The sequence below is a fragment of the Delphinus delphis genome, chromosome 1, assembly GCF_949987515.2.
Source record: "Delphinus delphis chromosome 1, mDelDel1.2, whole genome shotgun sequence".
In the NCBI taxonomy this organism is placed as follows: Eukaryota; Metazoa; Chordata; class Mammalia; order Artiodactyla; family Delphinidae; genus Delphinus; species Delphinus delphis.
In genome coordinates this window covers 181,810,408-181,832,277 of record NC_082683.1, presented here as the reverse complement: position 1 = coordinate 181,832,277, position 21,870 = coordinate 181,810,408, and the positions used below count along the sequence as shown (strand labels likewise).

At 50.9% G+C, this 21,870-nt stretch overlaps 1 protein-coding gene across 3 annotated transcripts in view; it reads right to left on the bottom strand.

Annotated features, from left to right (window-relative positions):
• NR5A2 (nuclear receptor subfamily 5 group A member 2) overlaps positions 1-21,659 on the bottom strand; it is a 128,225-nt gene extending 106,566 nt beyond the window's left edge. The window contains exons 1-5 of one of the 3 annotated variants that reach the window (XM_059998797.1): positions 21,346-21,659; positions 15,544-15,654; positions 6,211-6,329; positions 4,543-4,684; positions 1,412-2,058 (exon numbers count right to left, since the gene is read on the bottom strand). In XM_059998797.1, the coding sequence (XP_059854780.1) occupies positions 1,412-2,058; positions 4,543-4,684; positions 6,211-6,315 (894 nt within the window). In that variant the 5' untranslated portion in view covers positions 6,316-6,329; positions 15,544-15,654; positions 21,346-21,659. Of the gene's footprint in view, positions 1-1,411; positions 2,059-4,542; positions 4,685-6,210; positions 6,330-7,314; positions 7,481-15,543; positions 15,655-21,345 lie in introns of those variants that run through there. The other 2 variants (XM_059998796.1, XM_059998798.1) reach the window with 2 other exon arrangements.
• Between the last annotated feature and the right edge of the window lie 211 nt (positions 21,660-21,870).

The window sequence follows — 21,870 nt, the reverse complement described above, 5'->3', positions numbered from 1 at the left end:
TTTCATTTTCCAATGTCTTACCTGTTCTCTTAAGGGACAAAGTCGTGAACCTAAGAGCAAGCACCAGGAAGCTTTGGTTTGGTTTGGTTTTTAATGATAAACAACGCCCTGACTATCCCAGGGTGGTTCCACACTCAGAGGGTTGGGCCTGACAGCTAACAGTGCATTCTGCTTGCCACCACCCCCCCCCCGCCCCACGAGTGATCCCCACCATTAGCTGTCTGTACGCGCGGCATAGAGGCCTAGAGGGTAGGGCTGGACCGGTCACTATCCTAACAGCAGGCTGGGGGTAGCCTAGTAACTTACTCGGATCCACTCAGATTAATTTTTTTGTTGCAGATCACAGTGCCAGGTGAAGACGGCCACGGAAAGCGCCGTTTTCCGTTGGCACGTGGCTTCCACATTCCCCAGCCCATCCGCGCGCACACAACTTTAAACAGAAACCTTTAAATTAAAGGTCTGCTTTGTACTGTCCTTCTCTCAGAGATTTTTAAATCTCCTCCCAAAGTCCTAGGTGTCTGAAGCAGCCACAGGAAGAGGAGGAAATTGATTTTGTGACAGACAGACTAGAAATCAAACCCAGGATTCAGTTTTGTTTTCAACGCAGAGAACGAAATCACTGACCACCAAATACAGTTTGGTAGCTACTCTCAGATCCCAAACTTCCCTATAACTTTCCCATATTAATTCGGTCTTCAGTTTCAGGAAATAAAATAATTATGTAGTTAAACAGAGATCCTTAGACAAACAAGGGCTGTGTTTACAATGTACCAATCCATTAAAATCAACGACAGACATTGATTATGAGTAGCAAGGCCCAGCCAGGCAGGCTAGCACTTGCCATGGGCCCTTTCCCCAGCCGACAGCAGTAAACATCCTATTGGAATCTGTTCCGAAAACAAAGGCTCTACCGACCTAATGTCAAGGTAAACAGGTAGTAAATACCTACTTGCTAACTACTAACCAGTGGTACCACTTGCATTCTTTAGCGTCTAAACACAACTAAATGTTGGCCTTGTTTCCTTCTAACTTGGCACCATTATAACAGAGCTCTTTACTTGGTCATCTTTTAAAAGTTTACTAGGTTCTGTTTCACACTGGCTTCAGTTCTTTAGCCATAAACCATCTGAGGTTAAAGGGAGTAAGTAGAGACATTCTCCTTCTCAGAAAAGAAAAACCAACCAACTTTCCCCTATTTGACATGAAATGCCATGCCCCCAGATGAAGAGCTACAGAGAAGAAAAGCCCCATAAAGTTAAGTTGCAAATACTTCTGAAGTCAAGGTCGAAAACATCATCTTACAAAGAAGAAAAGTAAGGAGAACGTGTTTTCCGCACCAAGACCCTATTAAGCAGGGACACAGCCGGGTCTCCCAGAAGGGGCGCTCTAAGCTCCACGGGCTGGCACGTACCTTGAGCTCCCGGAAGAAGACGCTACTCCGGGCCCACTCCACGATGGAGAAGAGGGTCTGATCTGCCATCTTGCACATGAGCCCGAACGTACTCAGCCTCTCGTGTTTGCTGCGGTTCGCCTGCTCCTGCTGCAAATAGGCCATGATCTTGGCCTGGACCTGGGGCTCATCGGGCTCACACCTCAGCAGTTCCAGGATCAGGTGGGGCATGCTGGCGGGGGAGCTGGTCTGGTAACTGTCCATGTAGGAGTAGCCCATGATGGACTCCGGGGAGCTGGTGTAGGGGTCTGGGTACTCAGACTTGATGGCCCGGCTGGGAAAGTGGCTGTAGGGCTGGTACCCTTGCAGGCTGCCGGGAGGTGGCATCGTCATGCTGATGGGGGACGTTACAAAGGGACTGCGGTCGTAGTCTGTAGGAGGCAAGGCAGCATGGTTCAGAGGTAGGCCTTTGGAGACAGAATGGATGTTCTGAATTGCAGAGGAGATGCTCAGCTCGGAGGGCATGGCTTGGATCACCTGAGACATGGCTTCTAGCTTAAGTCCATTGGCTCGGATGAGGGCTTTTTTCTGCTGCTTCAGGGCCCTGTCCCTCTTGTACATGGGCCCGAACTTATTCCTCCCTCCACGCATTCGGTCCGCCCTTACCGCTGTTGGGGTGGGGGAAGAAAAAAAGAAAGTAAGGGTAAAAATAAGATGTAAATTATTAGCATTCTCCAGATCTCCAGATAGTTAGAAAGGCTGAAAATGGACCGGAAGTGGTCTGTGTGTGGTTGTTTTCACTACAATAGCCCACCAAGATTCCAAAAAAAAGCCATGTCCTCTTTATTTATGAATTCTTTCCTCCAAGTGTGTTTGTCATCAAAAAAATATTTCGGGGGGCTTCCCCGGTGGCGCAGTGGTTGAGAGTCCGCCTGCCGATGCAGGGGACACGGGTTCATGCCCCGGTCCGGGAAGATCCCACATGCCGCGGAGCGGCTGGGCCCGTGAGCCATGGCCGCTGAGCCTGCGCATCCGGAGCCCGTGCTCTGCAACGGGAGAGGCCACAACGGTGAGAGGCCCGTGTACCGCAAAAAAAAAATAATAATAATAAAAAATTTCAGATATGTAGGGGCATATTAACCCTTTGGTGACTGCAGAGATTTCCTAATTTTTGCTACACACAGGAGATGCTTCATGTTGCTAAAGAAGAGGCTCAGGTCCTATCGTGCCAGTGACACTGTGATTCTCTTTATGGAAACCCAAACTGCTAAAAGGGAAAAAAAAAAAAAAATCAAAGGAGCCACTTCTGGATTAAATTGTGACTACTTTTCCTTAGAACATCTTCCTCTCTCAAAGTCTTTCGGTTAATTTGCTGCAAAAGTGTCAGGTACATGCTCTTCTTGGAAACTCATCCTCACCTGGACTTGACGGGCACCCATCAGGTAGCCACCGGTTATTGTTTTCCATTTAAGCAGAATTGGACATAATTAAAGCAAGTTCATTTCAGAAGCTGTCAAAACGGTCCACCGTCACGATGCTATGTGGCGTCTGGGGCCACGTCTAGTAATTTACTTACCGGGACTCTCCTAGCTCATGGTGGCCAGTGGCAATTAGATAGGACCCAGCAACCTCTGACAGCTTGTGACATGTTGAAATTGCTGGAGGTTAAGTTTTTGAGCTTTTTATCTTAGGATTAGTGTAGCATTAAAAATTTATTGTGAATGCTAGGTATCCAGAACACTGCACAAGATGATAAAGAGTTTTTCAGCCGGATGATAATTTATTGAATGTTTAATTGTTTCACATCACTGTGAACAAAGCAGGAGCATGCGTTGCAAGTGACTTACTGTTAAGAAAACACACTTTTTAAGGTAAAGAAATGTAACCTTTTCCCTTTGTTAAAAAAAAGCAATCAAATGACACCATATGCAATCACAACATTTAATGTTTAACATTTTATCTTCTGAGTCTCATACTATAGTAAGCAGCTACCACATTGTTTTGCTGTTTGGAAAATAATACAGGGCTTGGTAATGAAGAAATTAACAAGAATCAGTTACTTCTTTTTCTCAGCCTCCTCTTAAAAGCAACACTGACTTAACAGTCCCCCTGATAACCCAAGTGGCTACTTCTATTGCTATCAGCAATTCAACGGACTTATCTGAAAATTTTTGAGTATTGCCATCAAGTCTGAGTACCACAACAGAAAAGCCCCAAACACGGCTAGTCTGTGCCTCATTGATCAAATAAAATGCACTCCTGTATCTGGCACACCTCAGGGATCTGTATCACTTCTTATTACTTTATTTACAATATATTTAATCTCTGGGAAGTCAGTAGGTCAGAGGCTGCAAAACAGCAACACACCGTAATAGTTCACGAACTACAAATTATTTACAGAAGTCATATATTAAACATTACTTCCTGCCAACCTGTACATCGTAAGTGCAGGTTCTACTTTTTCAACATAAAGTTTAACGTGGCTTTTGAGGAACCATTCTCTTGTTTTCGTCAAACCAATGCTACCAATGTAATGGTTCATTATTTTTCATGTTTCCTGCTTCTCAAAAAAATTTTTTTTACTTTGCAGACTCAGTCACCATCTTAAAAGAAAAAAAGAAACGTGCTTTCCCACACAATCAAAAATGATACTCTACCTGAGAAAATCTTTTTATAATTAAAGGCTTTAACTCTTGTTCAAGAATCATGAAACTAATAGTAACAATTATGACAAGCGTACCTATTTTAAAAGATTAAAATCAAACTTTTTTACTGGGGCATCCTGATTTGAAAACTTAAAGGATTTTACAAAATATTTTGGCAAATTATTTTTACCTGTTCTCAGCTGAATCATGTTAGTCTTGCTTTCATCTAACCTGACCTTTCATCTAACCTATGAAATGCATCTGCTCCTCAAACTAAGAAAAGAGGTGAGAAGGCGACACTCTGGTATTGGAATTTTTTTCCTAGTAAATTTCACCAGCATTTAAATGAGACTCGGACCATTCTGCTGACAAAACATCAAAAGATCTTATTGTCAATAGTGTTAAAAGACTAGGAAAATACTGTTACCATGTTATAAGTACAATGTTGTTTTAAATCCTATGTCCTTGGAGAGTTTTAACAGGCAGTGGTCTTTAGAAAAAACTTACCTTCTAGCTTCATTCCAACACTTAGACATTTTTGAAATCGACAGTAAGGACAGCGCTTTCTCTGTGTCTTGTCAATTTGGCAGTTCTGGTTTTCTATACACGTGTACCTTTTATTATTTTGGACTGTTCGCTTAAAAAAGCCCTATAAGAGAAAATAGTGAGACATATTAGCAAGCTAACACCCGTCTCTTCCATTGTTTCATTTTAAGGAAATCACCAGTAAATCTTTTCATTGCCCCGTTGGAGCCCTTATGTGGTTCTGTGGTTTGTTTTACATTTTAACAAGATCAACCCTCCCAAACCAGGCTATGGTAGAGACTTTCCTGGCAACCAAGTTGTATTTCAAGAATTGCATCAAATCTTGGGGACCTTTAGCTACGTACCATCTTATCTCAACATTCAGGGAAAAATACATACATATGAACCAGTAATTTTTTGAAGAAAATCTGTTTTCCTATTAACCCTCATATTCCAGATAAGGCACTTATAGAGAGAGCGGCACTGTTTTTAAGTAGCCTGATACAATTTCAGTGGCAAACTACTGTATAATAGCAATGGAAAAATGGAATAACAAAACACCTCAGATTTTTTACAAATGTCAGCACTAGATAGTTAAAAGCAAAAGGATTTAGAGAATAAAATGGGAAAATGTTCATAATTCCATTGGAATACATTCCAGTTGGGGAATTGTGTAAAGAAAAAGGTGAAACTCATGAGGGAAAAAAGCATATATAGCAGAGAGCTGAATTTTAGCAGAGTGTATGCCTTCCTTATATTTCACCCACAAGAATTAATCAAAAATAAAATTTGTAGCTTTGTAACATAATAACAGCTTGGATGGTATATTCTGTTTGTCCTACTAGCCACAAAGTGAAACCATCTTACTTTGTTATAAGGAAAGAAGGGATTTTCTTGGCAGTGGTTTAAGTAATTGTACTGAGTTTTCTACTTTTAAAAATGTTGAAAAATAGGGGGTATCAAATTTACTGGGAATATATAAAAAAGGTCTGAGATAAATCCTTAACGTACAGTTGACATTGTTAGTAATAATACAGTACATCTTACATATTAAAATTTCTTGCCTTTAAATAGGTCATATAATATATTTATGAAAACTACTCTTATTATAAACTTAAGATCTGGTTTCTAATTCTTTATGATATAGATTTCAAAAAAATCTTAAAGGTTATTTTCGGAATAAATCAGGATGAAATCATGCAGTTGGGAATTTAGACTTTTCTATGTCTGTGGGTAAAAAATGTTTGGACGTGTAGCACAGAACACTCTGAAGTTAAAATGTATTGGGGAAATACTTTGTCATGTTCGCTCTCAAGAACAACGATGCTTTAAATATATATAAGTCAAGCAAAATCAATACTTTGGACCGTTAGAAATAGAAGTCTTTCTACAGCTCTATGACCTTCCTACCATAAACTATTTTAAAGCCATGAGACTGGCAAAGTTTTCTAAACAGCATAAATCTCTTTGCCTTTTGAATTAAATTGGACACATATTGCTAAGAATCATCTCACTAAGACTCACTCATTCCCTCTCTCATTTTTAATTGGGTCCAAAAAACACAGCCTATATTTAGCTTTAAGAAGTAATCCAATGGTTTATTTTGGGTTTGAGCATTATATTTCTCAGATAGCAACGTAGAAGGCAAACCTTGCAGCTTTCACAGGTGAGGAGCCCATAATGGTACCCAGACACTTTATCTCCACAAACGGGACAGAGTTCCTCAAGATCTTCATCATAGGAGTAATTCACCATTTTAAACTGAGACACTGAAACAAGAGAAATGCATGCACACATCCAATTAATTTACTAGGTAGGTTTTAATCCTGCAATAAAAACCATTTTGGTGACTGGTGGGCAAACATCACCAGGTAAAATAGAAAATAAAAATGTTTTACCCAGATGTACTGCAGAGAGCTATTTTCATACAGTGGAAGTAAAACATCTTTTGGCATGCGCTTTCCATTATTTTAATTTAAAAATAATTCTAATATCTTGCGTTAAAAATTCTTAAGCTGACCACTGTTGAACATGAGTCCCCCTAACTCTGCAAAGCAACAGATCAGAATAGAAACACGAATTGCATAAAGTAACAACTTCGAATTTCTTTTAAACCTCCTTGAGGTTAAGTTCCAAAATGTCACCTTTGCCTAAGGGAGAGAAAGGAGCACACGGCATTATCCTCCCACTGGAATGAGTTTGCTTAAAGTCCACCGAACTATAAGGGTGTTTAGGGAAAGCAACACCAATATGCAAACACTTGGCGGGGGAACGGATGCCCCAGAAACCTTCTCAGCAGCCCCATTTTAACCACAGCCTGCTGCTCCCAGCGTTCAGATCTGTTAGATTAATCCAAACATTCAGTTACGTAGTGATAGGGCTTTCCCCTCCACACTTTTCAAAAATCTCCTGTAAAAATAAAAAGGCAAAAGGCAGGACGCCTGGACCAAAAAAAAAAAAAAAAAGAAAGAAGAAGAAAAAGAAGGAAGGGGAAAGATACACACGAGGGTTTGGTTTCGTCGCAAAGTACTGAAGTCATTTAATGAACTTCACATGTTTCCGATCATCACCGCAAAATATAAACACCTCGAGTTCGCCCTGTTAAACAGAAATCAGGCCGCGGCTCTGAGCGGCTCCCTGCAGGGATCGGGTAACCGGCCTTCCTTCCGACGCAGCACCGCGAAGGCGTCTTCACAGCTCCAAGATGGATAAACCGCATAGCGGAGGCAGTGGCCAGGAGACCCCAGATAATACCTGATCCGGTCCCTCCCGGAGACTCGGTCCTCGCCGATCGAGCCTCGCAGCGCGCGCCGCAGGGGACGTATGGCGAGGGCAGGTCCGCGCAGCCCGGCCGCCGCCCGCAGCCTCCCGGCACCTCCGGTGAAACCCCGGGCGCATTCGCCTCTCGCCCCTTGCTCAACTTTCGGCTACACACAGGCGCACAAACGCCCCAGTCAAGTTTGTTTTAAGTTAATCAGTGGCATTTGCAGGGGGCGGGGCGGGGCGGGAGGGGGTGGATGGGGAACCGAGGGCCGGGCAGAAGCTTCCTCTGATTTGTTTACCAAATAGGAAAGGGAGAAATAGCCCCCAGCCCACCCCCAAAGTACTCGGCCGCTCTATCACCATAGTGGCCTCCTTGCCAATGATTACTGATTTTTTTTTTTCTCTTTAAAATAAAGTTCTATTTTCTTTACGGATCCTAGGGGCCTCCGGAAAGGGCCGTCGGGGTGAGGGTCCTTGCAGCGCTTCTCGGCTGAGCCGCGACCGGCAGAGTGGGGCCGGCTCTCTCCCAGGGACTCAGAGCCCTGGGCTGGGGAATAAACCTAGGTGAGTTAGCCAGAGTTTGGGCGGGTGGGGGCGGGGGGGGGGGGGCTGTCCCGGGAAGAGATGTTCCAGCCGAGGTAGACGTGTGGGCTCCGAGAAACAGAAATAAAGAGAAGCAGAGCGCAGTCCTCCCGGCGGTGCCCTGAGCGGGCCGCGCTCGCGTTTGGGGAACCTGGGGGTTTGGCCGAGGCTGAGAGTTCCAGAAGTTTGTTAATAGCCCCATCCCTACTAAAGCTCGTGACTATTGTCTTGAGGCACGTTTTAGGGACGGAAAAAGGTGTGCTTTACCAAGTGTGTTCTCTTCTCCCTCCCCCTTTCCCCAACAAAGTAAACTTTAACTTCGCCTCTGAGAGGCTCGGAGAGGTAACCGTTTCCAGGGGACCCAGTGCGCGCCTCGGGGATCCGACACCCAAAAGACCGGGGCTGGGGGTGGGACCCTCTTGGAAAATTCAAAGGCAGAGGCCGTGTGGGGAGACCGACGGTGCGGTGCGAGACCTGGGCACCTTTCAGAGGCGCCCAGGTGCTGTTAACCCAAGATAGCGTTTGGAGCACGGAGTGCATCCGAGCAAATAAGTCCCGGTCTTGAGAAAGGAGAGGGAGCGGTGGGGCCTTGGACAGCGAAGGCCTCAGAAGCACGCGGACAAGTTCCCCGAACTGTCCCGGGACCCGGTAGCGGGTCCTCTTTCTGCCCCCCGGCCCCCCGCCCCGCGGGTCGGACGGCAGTGCGTCCCCGGCCGAGACCAAAGCGAGCCCGGTCCTGGGGTGCCTGTCCGCCGGGGCTCCCCTCCGGCGGCAGGCCGCGTGGCCTGGATGGAGGAAGCCTCGCCCGGGCGCTGCCCACCCGCTTTCGATCCCGAGGCTAAGCCAGCGGCCGGAGGCTTCCCGGAGCCCTAGGCACCAGGGAAAGCCAGCTTTCTGCTCTGGGGCAGTAGGTCGGGTCGAGAACGCCCCTCTCGAATTCTACAAAGAAAATATTACAATGGCATCTCCCTCCCACCTGCCCCCAAACCCTGATTCTTGCCTCCCCGGCTTCCTGTTCCAGCTTCTCCCTCCGCTGCTTTTCCCGAGTCACCCAGAAACGCGCGCGGTAAGGAGAAGCAGAAACTTCCCCTTGACCCAAAAATCTCGCCGGCCCCAAGGACGCCCAAAGGATAGTCCTTCGCGGCAGCTGGCGGCGGAGGGTCTCGGAGGCAGCTCCCCGGCGCCGCTTCCCCCGACCCCCCTTCGCGGAATCCCAGGTGCCAGAGGGAAAGCCTCTTTGGGCCAACCGGGTCCCCTCGGCAGCCAACCTACAAGTTGGACTCTAGGGCCTTGGGCCCAGGGGACGTCCACGGCCCTCCCTGGAGGCTGAGCGAGACCCCAGGATCCGCGACTGGTATCCGACCCCACCAGCAGGACGCACGCCTTCCCGCCGCCCCGTCTTCTCAAAGCAGCGGGGCGACTTCAGGCCCCGGGCCCAGCGCCGCCTCTCCCGCACAGCCGCGTGCACCAGCCCTGAACTCTGCTCTCAACGCCTCCCCGGCCCTTTCAAGTTCGTTCAAGGGGATGGCAGGAAGCGTTCCGGGATCACAGGCCCGCCGGCCCGCACATCCTGCGCGCTGGCAGGGGCGAGGATGGAAGGGCACCGGTGACTCTTCCTAGCATTGTTCCCTCCCCGGCCCCGAGCAACTGCGCTAAACTTCTGAAGGGCTCAATACGGCCAGATCTAGAGTCGCTTATTTTGGAATGCGGCGAAAATACAGCCTACGGGATTTGCTTTTTTTTTTTTTTTTTTTTGCTGTTGTTATTAGCAATCAAAAGCTGGGAAACGAAAAAGGACTTCCAGTTTCCCAGGTCTCAGACAGAAGAGCTTGAGGCTAAACCGCCGCCCCCGCCCAACACTCACTCCGCAGCGCCCGACCAGAGGACGGGCTGGGAATAACTGGTTCTCTCCAGTTCTGCCTGCAGTTTTATGAAGTTGTTCAAATACGAGCCGGCTCCCTGGGTGCGCCTGGGCTGTGGGGCGCCCGTGCGTCCTAACACCGCTAAGCCCGCTCTCCCCGAGGCTCCATCTCTCCCTGCAGTTGACTTTCCCAGGCAGTGTTCTTCCACCGCTGAAGAGCACTGGTTCAAGTTCCCGCCGATTCCAACGACTGGGAACCTGCTCGGGTTTCCCGCGAGACATTCCGTTCCTTAGAATGATCTTTAGAATAATAAGATCTTTGGCCTGAAGCTGACCCGCTCTTGTAGCCAGAGCTCGAAGCCTCTCTTTTCTTAATTAGAAGTGGCCAATTAGGCATTGCTTGGAAAATCCCCGCCCCGCATTGTTCAAGAGCCATAAACTTTTATGCCTGCCCCTGGGGAAGGGGCCCGACGCCCGCGCGCAGCCCCGCAGCCCCGCGGCGACCAGCGCTCGGCGGCCACACAAGCGCCCGCGCGGGGCAGGCGGCTGCAGCCCGCGGGGCGAGCCCGGGGCGCTGGAGCCGCGGGAGCCAAGCGCCGCGAGCGCCTCCTTACCTTGCATGTTTTCCGGCATCTGCCCCTGTTCCCCATGCGACCGAGCCAGTCCCAGAGCTTCCGTCTCCACTTTGGGCAGCATGACAAGGCGGCCGCGGGCGGGGTAGAGGGTCCGTGCCGGTCCGGAAGCCCAGCACCTGGACGCCGGCAGCACAGCTTCAACTCCACCGGGAAGAAGGAGGGGGCGACCGGGTGGCTGCTTCCTCGCCCGCCGTCAGGAGCGCGCCTCCGCCGCTTCCGGGGCTGCCGTCAGGACCCCCGAGCCCCGTCCAGGCTCGCGGCTCCCGAGCCGCCCCGGAACCGCGAGGAGGAGGCAGCAGGCTGCAGGCTTAGACCGCGTCCGGGCGCCCCGGTCCGGCTCGGCAAGGGCGCAGCTGCCCGGGGCGCGAACGCGCGTACGGCCGAGCTCCGGACGCGCAGCGGAGGCGGCGGCCGACCTGCTGCCGCCGCGGCGGTGCCACTGCTCCCGGACGGCTCGGCTCTGGCAACCCGCACCCCGCCCTCCGCCGCCCAGCGCTCCGGATCCGCAGGGTCTCTCGCGCGCGCTTTCTCTGGCCTCACTCTCCTCTCCCTCCTCGCCTTTCCTCTCCTCTCCGCCCCTTCCCCGTCTCTGCTTCCCTCCCGCTCGCTGTCAGGCTTGGAGTTAGGAAGTTCCAGCCTCCCTCTGTCGCTTCGTCTACTCCTCTCCAGCCCGGGGAGGCGAGGCTGGGAAGGACAAGGGGAGGAAGAGGAGGAGAAGGGAGGCGAGTAGGGCTGGGTAGGGGCAAGAGGGGATGAGGGGTGATGACAGTGAATGGGGACGCGGGCTCCGGACTCGGGTCGGACACCAGGCGCCAGCCAATGAGGACGAGGCGCAGGCTCCAGTCCCCTCGCCTGCCCCAACCTCTTCACCCCGCCTCGCCCCCTCCTACCCCACCCAGGCCCGGGGCGGGGGATGCGCACGCGGCGGGTCTTAACAGCGGGTGAGAGGCGACCTCTGTCTGAGCGCGGCGGCCAAGGAGAAGCTCGGGCGGAGATGTCCGCGCGCAGAGGGGAAGCCAGAGGGACGCGAGTGGGAGTTGGGGGTGAGGGGGCGCCCCCCGTGTGCGCCGGGTGAGGGGCTGCAGGAGGACTTAAACACATTTAAACAACCCAGAAATGAAAAGAAGAGCTGGCCTGCTCTCGAGGGTCTCCCGGCCTCGTTCCCCTCGGCACTCAGTCCGCGGGCCCCCGGGAGTGGCGGAGCGTCACGGTTCACCTGCTCACCGCGGGGGCAGCCGTGTCGCCGGGAATCTGAACGGCTATCCCCGTTTCCCCATTCTTCCCCAGTTCCTCCTCTCGCTTATAAACACCACCCCGCCTCCTCGAGTCCAAGATTATCTTGGCGGCAGACTTCCTAAATTTTGGTGAACTGGGTTTCCATATAGAATGCAAAGCGCAGCCTGGGCTTTCTTTTTCATTTTGCTGCCTCTTGGGTGGGACGATCCACATCCCAGAGGCCCCGCACTTTAAAAAAAGTTTTAAAGAACCATCTGTTAGGCAAGCTATTCCTCCACCCGCCCAGCCCCATCTTCAAAGTTTTCAGATCTCATCCCAACAAGATGAAAACATTTTTTTTTTTCCAGCCTCCTGACTGCATGTGAAATGCCTCATATTCAGTGTCTGCTGTGAGACCGGGTAAAGATCAGAGTCCATCCACAAGGGGGTGAATTTGAATCTCAAAGGCTCTGAATTTATTCTACTTGAATGGTATAGAGATCACACAGTCAAACTGGCCAGTCCAGTATTTGATGACTTGAAAAATACTCCAATCACTGCCACGCATAATCTACACTTTTATATGAAATGGGTCGTTCATCGCCTCCCCGCGCGTGGCGATTCAGATACTCTTGCCTCTCGAAACTGATTTGTCATTTTTGCTGTTTAACATGCAGTATGCAGAATTTAAGTTATTTAAATCTCAGTTTTAGTAGCATCTGCAGGTTTCATGAAAATGTTTAAACTTGGTGGGAGGGCTGCCCATTAGTTTGTAAAGGGGAGCGGGCTTAAGTTGCCAAAACTAGTGACCCTTAAGATGCTCAGATTTTGGTGACAGTCCGTCCATTTGCAGGATTTCCTATAGTTATTTGAAGTATCACTGTGAATTAAATTCAGAAAGGGGATAAAGTCTCAGGGCTCAAATCAGTGCTCGCTGCACTTTCCTTATAGATGCAGGTGAACTTCGAGCATCAGTTTATTACAAAGCCTTAATTTAAGAGCACCCTCATCCCCCAGCAACCAAATAGCATATAGGGGTACTTTTGCAACACCTTCCCAACACCAGGCTGGAGCTCCGTGGGAGGGAAGGCCCTCTGGTCGCTGGGACGGGAGGACGAGGTTAGGAGAGCTGAAAGAAGTAGACAGACGGTCTGACAGCACCAGGGACTTGCAGTGTGGCCTGAATCTTTGCCGGGGACTTGGGGCTGAGCCTGACCTGGCTGGAGGCAAACTTTGTGATCGTGTTCAGGGCCCAGCCTCAGCCCCAGAAGGGGCCTGTTTAGGCCACACCTGACACCTCTTCCGTCTAGGCCAGCCTGCCCTCCCATCACACCCCTAGAGACCTGGAGTGACGGTGACAAAGGGCCAGCTGGTATCCATTTGTCTCCTCACAAAAGCGCGCGGCGATGGCGGGAGAATAGGGGCTGGGGTCAAGGTTTTAAGAGAATCCACAGTTGAAGCTCTAGTCCAGGCTGACGGCTCTGCTTAGTCAGCTGCGAGCCCAACGGGCACCGAAAGCGCAGGAGGTCTCAAGCCGAGAGAAAACTTCCCTTTCTGAGAACCAAAGGAACCCCGAGCCCCCAGTGCTCCGGGCCTCCAGCTCCAGAAACGGAGGAGCTCCCGAGGGCCCCAGACCTTTCCAGGTCCCCTCGGGGGACGTCGAAACCCCGTCTTCGGTGGACAGGGCGGGAAATCTCCCGCGGGAGAGACCCGAGAGTACAGTCACCTTTACCCCGGGCGCTCTGCTTGGGGTTTAGGGGAGCAGACGCAGAGGCAAGGGGGGCAGGGGGGCTTCCGACCTCGCGCTCCTTCCCGCCCTCCAAGTGCACCCTTCCCCCATCCTCCCCCCTAGCACTTACTCTGGTCCTTTGCCCCTTCAATTCCGCTGGGCTGGGGGTCCCCACTGGAGCCCAAGACCCGTTTGCCCCGTGACCTGGGATGGGCCTGGGCGTCTCCCAGAGCACCCTGGCGTAAGGAGCGCTGGGGGAGGAGGTGCCCGAGCCCGCCCGCGGTGCCGGGTCGGTTACCTGGGGATGGTTCCAGGTGGCAGAGGCCTCCGCGCGAGACGGGAGGGCGAAGCGGACGCCAGGAGGGGAGGCACCTGAGATGAGGATGGGGGACTGGGCCTGTGTGGTCTAAACGTCTCGGCTCGCGGTGGTCTGCGTTCTCGGAGAGATACACCCACTGCCTTGGAATGATAAAGCCCCGGCAGGCGGGCCGACGCCTCCCACCCTCCTCCGGGGAAGTCTCACCGACTGCCTCTTAGTGGGAGCGCACTTAGGAATCCACCCCGGCTGCGGGGCATTTAACCAACCGGTGGGGACGCGAGGCCGGGCGAGACCGCTCCGGCTTTAGCCGCCCCGCGCGTTCTGAACTCGCTCCCCCGCTCCCCTGCCAACTCCTGGCAAACTTCGCTCCCCTTTCCCCCCGCTTCCCCCGCGCCTCCACCTCCTTTCCTACGGGGCTGGTCTCCAGGCTCGTCCTTCCCGGTTCTGACTGTGTCTTCGAGCGTTGATTGACGGTTGCAATTACAAAGGATGATGCCTCGGGGAGGCTCCCGCAGCCTTGATGAGCCCGAGAAGCGCAGTCCCGGCATATTTTATCCAGACTCAGCGCCACGGGGCCGTGCGCCCCGTCCACCCGCGGGCAGGAGCGGAGGGGGGTCTCGCGCTCCCCGCCCGCGAGGATGCGACTGCCTTGCTCTCCCGCCGCCGCCTTCCCGTGGCTCCGCGCCGCGTTCCCGAGCGCGCGTCGGGCACAGCCTGCCCCTGACCTGACCTGAGAAGTGTCGGGCGGCCCCGCGCGCTTCCCGCGTGCAGTCTGCAAAGGCGTAAGAGGTCATGATTTTCAGGACTGGTTCAAGTTTCCTGGGCTCGGCAGACACGTGTCCCCGGAAGAACAGCGTGGAAGACCTACGTCTCCCGCCCGCCTGGGTGGGAGAAGCCTGCCACGACCCAGCACGACCCGCCCAACCCCGCACGAAACTTGCAAATCTACATCCTTGGAAACAATGTCTAACACCTCCTCCATTCCTACTTTTTGGTGCTTTCGAGAAACCAGAATACTTTTCTCGTAGCACGTGCCTACTCTTTAGCCGCAGAAGAAACCTAGATTTTTTTTTTCTTTTCCCCTCCGAAAGTCTCCACAACCAGGCCGGGATAGCCCGAGGGGAAAGAGAAACAAGTTTATCAGTCTACTGAAGCTCGGGTTCTGCCTAAGTTCTCCGCCCCTCCCACTCGAAAAGCCCATCAGAAGCCACTTTTGCTTTCCTCTGAAAATTAAGTTCAGCTAGAACTCCAGAGTTCCGCTGCTGAGCTGGAGCCGGGAAGGGGGGTGGTGCTGGGCTACCCACCCCCCCGCTTCTAGGCGCTCCACCCCCGCGTTCGAAGCACTTTTTTATTTTTTTAAAGAGAGGTTAAATTTTAGTGCAGACATATAAATTAACAAAGAGCATCGAATTGGCCGAAGCTTTCAGAGAATAAACTGGAATAGGTGAGAAGTCTTGTCATGTTAAAAAAAAAAAAAAAATCCCTTTCTGCTGCCCGAGTAAACAGCCTGTAGTCCAGGAGGAAAAACTGCGGCCAGTCTAGCTAGACCTTCTACCCCTAGAAAGACTGCCTGGTAGGGGGTGGCCAGCCAATGGTGACTGACTCACAGTCACTATGGGAGTATCTTAGTATATCAGGGCCCCCTCTTTACCAGCGAGGAAAACGCAAGGTGCCGCATTTATCTGGGTAATCAAGACTCCTCCACCCTCTCCAAACAAACTCGCATCCTTTCCCTGAAGGACAGGTGAGGTTTTTGGAGACTTTGGCCTGTATTATGGGAATCTACAGCTCTCGGTAATAAGGCTTCCCAGTAGAAGTTTTTAGACTTCATTTTCTTTGGGGCGGGTTGCCCCTGCCCAGGGGTCTAGGCGCGTCCCACCTTGGTCGAGCCGGTGCCCTTCGAGGTGAATGGGGAGATCCGGTCTGGAGAAAGGAGCCGGCTGGGAAATAACCTTGGGTAGGTGGTCCAATCTAATCTAGCTCTTCCTCTCTGTAATTGAAATGGAGATGTGAGTCAGCTCCAGCTCAACACTGGAGAGTCCACTCTCGGAACCATCCCTGTCCATTCTCGGGACAAACCAGAACACTGAGCGACGTCCTCGAGGACGACGCTGGCGCCTGCAGGCCCCCAAGCGCTGGGTGAAACCTGCTGAACTCTCACACGGCGACTCCACCCGCCATGGTCCCTCCCGCGCCTCAACCTGGACCGGGAACTCAGATCTGAGCACTAGGTGACGCTAGGCTGACATCCCATTGAATCTGGCCAGACTGGAAGCTTCATGAGGGAAAGAACGACGTGCCGCTTAGCTTCCGAATGGGGCCCCGGCTGTGGCCGCGCGGGGTTGGACATCGGGAGCCTCCGGCCTTAGGGAAGCCCCCGCGCAGGGTGTTCTGGTTCTTAAGATCCAAGAGTGCCGGACCCGCAGAACTGCGGCCGTCGAGCAATTCAGGTCCCTCTTGGACAATAGAGAAAGAGTGGGTTTGGAAAGGCGGCACTCGGGGTGGTCTCGTCCCCCTGGGACTTGCCGCGCGGGCGTAGGGAGAGTGTTAGGGGCCCCGAGATGCCGCGGATCGCGCTTTTCGGAGGGTGTCGGCTCCTTTTCCGACTTGCAGACAACTTTCGTGGTTAAGAGAGGGTGGCCAGCGTGCGCCGAGCCTTGGGGAAGAATTCTTTCGCTTTCCCCCAGGGTTTCTCGTCTGGACACTGTGGGGCCTCGCTTCGGGGACCTGGTGGCGGGTTCCGAGCAGTTTTCTTTCCAATCCTATAGACACCGCTGGAGGCGGCGGAGCTTTGGGGCCCTGAGGCTACGGACATCCAGAGCCAAGGCTCAGCAGCATTAACTGTGGAAAACGTTAGCGCCGGGCGTGGGACCAGCATCTCCCTGCAGGAGACACACCCGGCTTTGTCAAAAGTGCTTAAAAAGGGCGGGGGAGGAGGTGCTTAAACTATCTCTTTCCCTATGCCCTCCCCCCAGGAGACCTTTGCTTGTTTCTTAGGAGTAAAAAGTCCTCTCTAAACTCACTCATTTGGGGTGATTTCCCTGCCGTCCTCATATCACTGACTCTATAACAAGTGGATGCTGTGAATTTCCTCTCAATTTCCTTTTCATCCACTCAGGAGCCTCGCGAGTTGCTACTAGAAGCCACAGAACTGCAAGCTCAACGTCAAACTCCAGAGATCCTTTCAGGAAATTCCAGAGTCAGAGACCAGAAGTGCCTCCCTGCCCCCACCACCCCCCGCCCCCCATCTCTGCTCAGCTCTCAGGGCTCCAGATAGTTCCACCCCACCCATACGCCACGCCCCAGCCCACCCTTCCAAATTCTTCGGGCTTTCCACTGCGGATTGAAGAGGGAGATAAAGAGCATTTGACAAATGTCTTACTTAAGTCCAAAATGCCTTTCGGAAGAAAGTCTGAGTAGACAAACATTGTTTGTAATCATAATTGCTTTATATCAACAAGAGCAAAAAGATACTACCTTGAGGAAAAAGCATGGATTTCAGAGTCACATCCATGATTTCCATTTACAGCCCCACTCTCTGACAAACTGAGTGACCTTGGGTAAATCACTTGACCTTTCTGAGTCCATTTTTTTCTTCAGTAAAGTAAGGCTAACAAAGAAAACTTTTTTTTAAACAAAATAAACTTTATACACAGGTGATCGTGTCAGAAGAGCAGCCCACTGCACTGTTATTCGTATCAGTTCTTTTATCTTTTTCTCTTTCTCCCTATTTTCCCCCAAACCATCCTCTGTAAGGAAAACAACTAGGAAGGGAATCGCTTGCCATTCTAAGGACCATTAAAAATGGATCCTTCCAGTGGGAGGTTCTTGCCAATGCCACCATCTTGCAGTGTTTGACACAGTCCTCAGGACTCAATCACATTACCCGCAGACATTCAGCTTATTTGAGGTTTAAAAGTAAAATGTATCTTTTCTTACTTGTCAGCCACACAAAAACACACAGGCAGCCTTTATTGATCGGTCTGGTCAATTTCAGTCCACCTGTTTCCCCAGGCTCAATCTCTCATACACCCGTCACATTTCAGCTCTTCCCCAGGCCCTTCCCAGACACAATGGCCCCCCCAAACTCCTGAAGTTCCTTGAAGCCGAGTGGGTTTCTCAGAGAAGTTGTTCCAGCAGGGTGAAGAATGAAGACATACCCTCAAATAAGTAGCTTTATCCTGAGGTAGGTTCTGGACTTGGGGAGTAAGACATCTGACTCTTGCCCTGCATAAGGCATCCCTGGAGGTGCTTGGGGAGGTTGGAAAACTGGTGGGAGACTGTCCCAGAGCCCCTCCCTCTCTAGCTCAGCTCAAGTTCAAGGCTGAATCCAAGATAACCCTAGACATTGTGTCTGCGTGGAGGGGTCAAGTAAAGAAAAAAAGCATTCCCAAGCCTCTGTTCTGGCTTCATCCATACACCTCTCTTGGTTTATTAAAAGAGGCATTAAAGAAACTCTTTAAGTCCCATCACAATTGAGGATCCAGGCCAGCAAAGAGAATCTGAGATGCATTGTTTCGGAAGTAGGCAGGACCCCGGAAGGAGACAAGGCTCCGAGGCTCAGCTTCCTGGAGGGAACTGGGTGCATAAGCCCAGCAGCAAGAATCAGACCGTGGGCTTGGGTAACTGGTGTTCTAAACAGCACTGCAAATAAAGCTGGCTAGAGGCTATGGTGACGTAACAGACTTTCTCACTTTCCACTGTGTGACGTTGACTTCCAGAGATCTTAAGGGCACAGAGCTTCCTGGAGGTTATCACTGGAATCAAATCAGACTCCGAAAGTGCTAAGGGGACCAGATAGCAACGTTTATATCACAGTCTCAAGACAGCATTTGCACTGTGTATTACGTACCGCTAACCACACAGACAGAACCTCCTGTGGTCAGGATGCAACATTCTATGGACTGTATAATATTCTTCAAAAATGCACTTAATTCGAAGAATGACATACATTTAATAGAAATCAAACATAACGTTGAGCACATTGCAAGAGGGTCAATAAATACTCGTGACATGACATGTTTCCTACCACACAGGTTTGGCTCTTTTGCTGACATAGACAGGGACTTTATTGTCTCTCTCAAAGTAGTACTGCGTATCATTCAGTAAAATCACCCCATTTGTGAGAAAGAAAAAAGCCTAAGCCAGAAACCGAGAATTTGGACAGCATCCCAGAGCTAGTTAACGTTAGGGGAACGATCTGGTTGTAACCCAAGTCTCCTGCTCTTAGACCGCACAGATTATCTTGCAGGTAGGCAGAAGGAACAATGGCATCTTATTTTCACTTTTCTATATGAGCACGGACGTCTATATGCAATTTTCATGGAACCACCGGTGTGCATAAAAGAAAAATGTCATGCCATGTCTCTAGGACCCATAGAGACAGCTTTTTAGATAAACAGAGGCACATTTCCCAGAAAAACACAAATGAGCTGATGTAGAATTCAAACCCTGACTGAGCTGTACGTACACTGGGCTTAGTTTTGGGAACCTCTCCCCACTCCATCCCAACGTGCAACTTGCCATCAAAGCCACCGGGACCTCAGACCCTCTGAGCTGCACCCGTGGGTTCTCCTCACTGGGCCTGCCCGGGGCGGTCAGACCCCCATCCAAGAGGCAACTGGCTTTCAGGGACCCACTGGAGGACCTGATGGCTCCACTGTCCCTCCGGGTGACGGTCTAGCCAAGAACCCCGGGAATGGCCCCCAGCACCCCCGGGAGGCTACGCTGTGGAACAGACGGACCCTCAGTGCCAGCAGCCGCCTCCGGGTAACCAAGATGTTCAAAATAGGGACACCTCACAACCAACCGTGGGGCTGCAATAGCCGGGGACGGGGGAGAGAGTGTGCCTGGGCCGGGAGGGGGCGGTGGCTGCGAATGAGATCCGGAAAGAGGGGTTTTTTAACCGGAAAATTCACTGTTATTTTGTCACCCTAGGATCTGGCGCCCGGAAGTGCCCGCACAGGTTTCGGGTGTCGGGGGCGGGCTCGCGGAGGCCCTGGGCTTCTCCTTCGGGGCCTTCTTGAGGCTCAGCCTCTAGCGATCCCTCCGGGGCTAGACGGACGCCCAGCCGGCTGCCGGCGCTCCGGACCCGGCGGACCCCAAACTTAAAGGTGGTCCAGCTTCACGCCCGGGACGGACCCGGCGCGTCGGATGAAAAATGCGCTTCTTCCGCGGTAGCCGAGGCAACGCGAAAGTGGCTTCTCCACCATCTCCCCCGCATTCCTTCACCCCGGGTCTGCGCCGCGCCGTGGGGGTCCTCGTGTGTGGTCTCGGGAATGCCCTCGCCCTGAATTCGCATCCTCGGCGGGTGAGTCTCCGAGCGCGCCCTCGCCGCGCGCCCCCGCCTCCCCGGCCCGAGCGCGCCTCTCCCCGCGCGCCCCCGCCTCCACGGCCCGAGCGCGCCTCTCCCCGCGCGCCCCCGCATCCCCGGCCCGAGCGCGCCCTCGCCGCGCGCCGCCGACGCCAGCAGCGCGGTGGCCCAGCGCGGCCGCTGCCTGTAGGGACCCTTCGCCCATGCGCCCAGGCGGCTGCGCCCCGGGCAAAGATTTGAAATCGCTCTGTGTTCTCTTCCAGCTCCTTCTGTGCCCGTATTTTCTTTTTACCAACAGAGCAATTGCTTCTCTGTTGCACTCTGCCTGCCTTCCCGGTGTTTTCTTTTTCGTAAGTACAGAACATTTTTTTTTTGGTAACCATTTCCTCAACTGATATACTTTAGGGTGTAGTTGGCCCATAAAAAAAGCAATCACTGCGTTCGGTGGAGTCAGCTGGTTATCAAGGGAGAGAGAGGAAAAGCCGAAGCCTTGATTTTCCTTCTTGTTCAGCGGCGCTGGAACTCAGCGCCGATGACAGGCCTCTGCGAATTACAGGGAAATTCCGGTTCGAAAGTCTAAGAAAGGGCTACAAGAAAGGGCTTAGGTCCTTCAAAAACTGGTGGGAAGGAAGAAGGGCAAGATTTCCAACAGACTAATAATTGCAGACCCCTGGGAATTACTTCCCTTTAGTCCTTTACTTTCAGGATTAATTAAAGGTATTCTTGCTGTAACGTTAACGTTTGTGACTCGCCATTATTTTTTAAAAATGAAAATAAACTTTGTTTACTTATTCTGTTTATGAAAAGAAGACATGCTCATTATTTTGCAAAACAGTCACCCTTAACTTCTAATCCTTAACTAATGACGGTATTTTTTTGTTTGTTTTTGTTTTTGGCTCGAAAAACAGAAGTTTTCTATGATATCTGCAATGAATGAGACATACTGTGATGTGGCTTGAAACGCCACAGACACGCGAAAGCACTTGTTGAAGTTTGATCAATGGTGACTCCATATGGCTAACTTGTTTCAAGGTGTTCAAATCTTAGTTTATTATTTCTCATTTAAAATTATCAGAAAATATTAGGGATGAAGGTGAGATATTGTACATTTTGTTTTCTGGCAGTTTTAGGCTAATAGGATGACGTGCAAAAACAGAGGATATAATGAACACTTGAAGTATTCGTTTGCCTTTTTTGAACTTCAGGAAAGACATATGTGTGAGATATATGTGGACTTACGTGCTTTTAATAAACACAATTGGAAAAGCAGTGACTTATAATAGTAAATCCATCAATGAGAGTAAATTACATGTATTAGTGTAGTAGCAGGATAATAAATAGATGATAAAAAGAGCAACTCCTACTTACCAATAGGTGTAAGTCCGTGCTTTAGAGATTCTTGTAAATCCCCAGTATCCGAATTAGAAGACATTGTTAATGAAATTATAGGCAGTCCTTTGGCTTAAAGCAGAAATCATTGAGCATAAGAAAAAGTGCAGCTTGTCAAATTTTGTAGCCTTGGGGAGGACACATCAGACTACAGTAACCCTTAGTGAAAGTTAAGAAAAAGCAAAAAACAAAAAAAATCCAAGAATCCAGAAAGTTACAAGCAAGTATTTCCCTGGACTCTGTACTTTTTCCAGCATTAGTGACCTGCTGTAAACAATGTATCCAGTTTCATGATGGTTTCTAATCAGAGGAATGGAAACTTTCGATAGGCTTGGACTAATCACATGACTCTATGCAGGTTGATAAGAGGACCCTGTTATAAAGTGACAGCAAAAGAGATAAGAACTTTCAGCAGATAATGGCAAACAAATGATTAACTCAGAAATGGAGAGGGGCAGTGCAGCTCAGAGAGTGGAAAGTTGTAAAACTGAGGGGTCAGAAGAT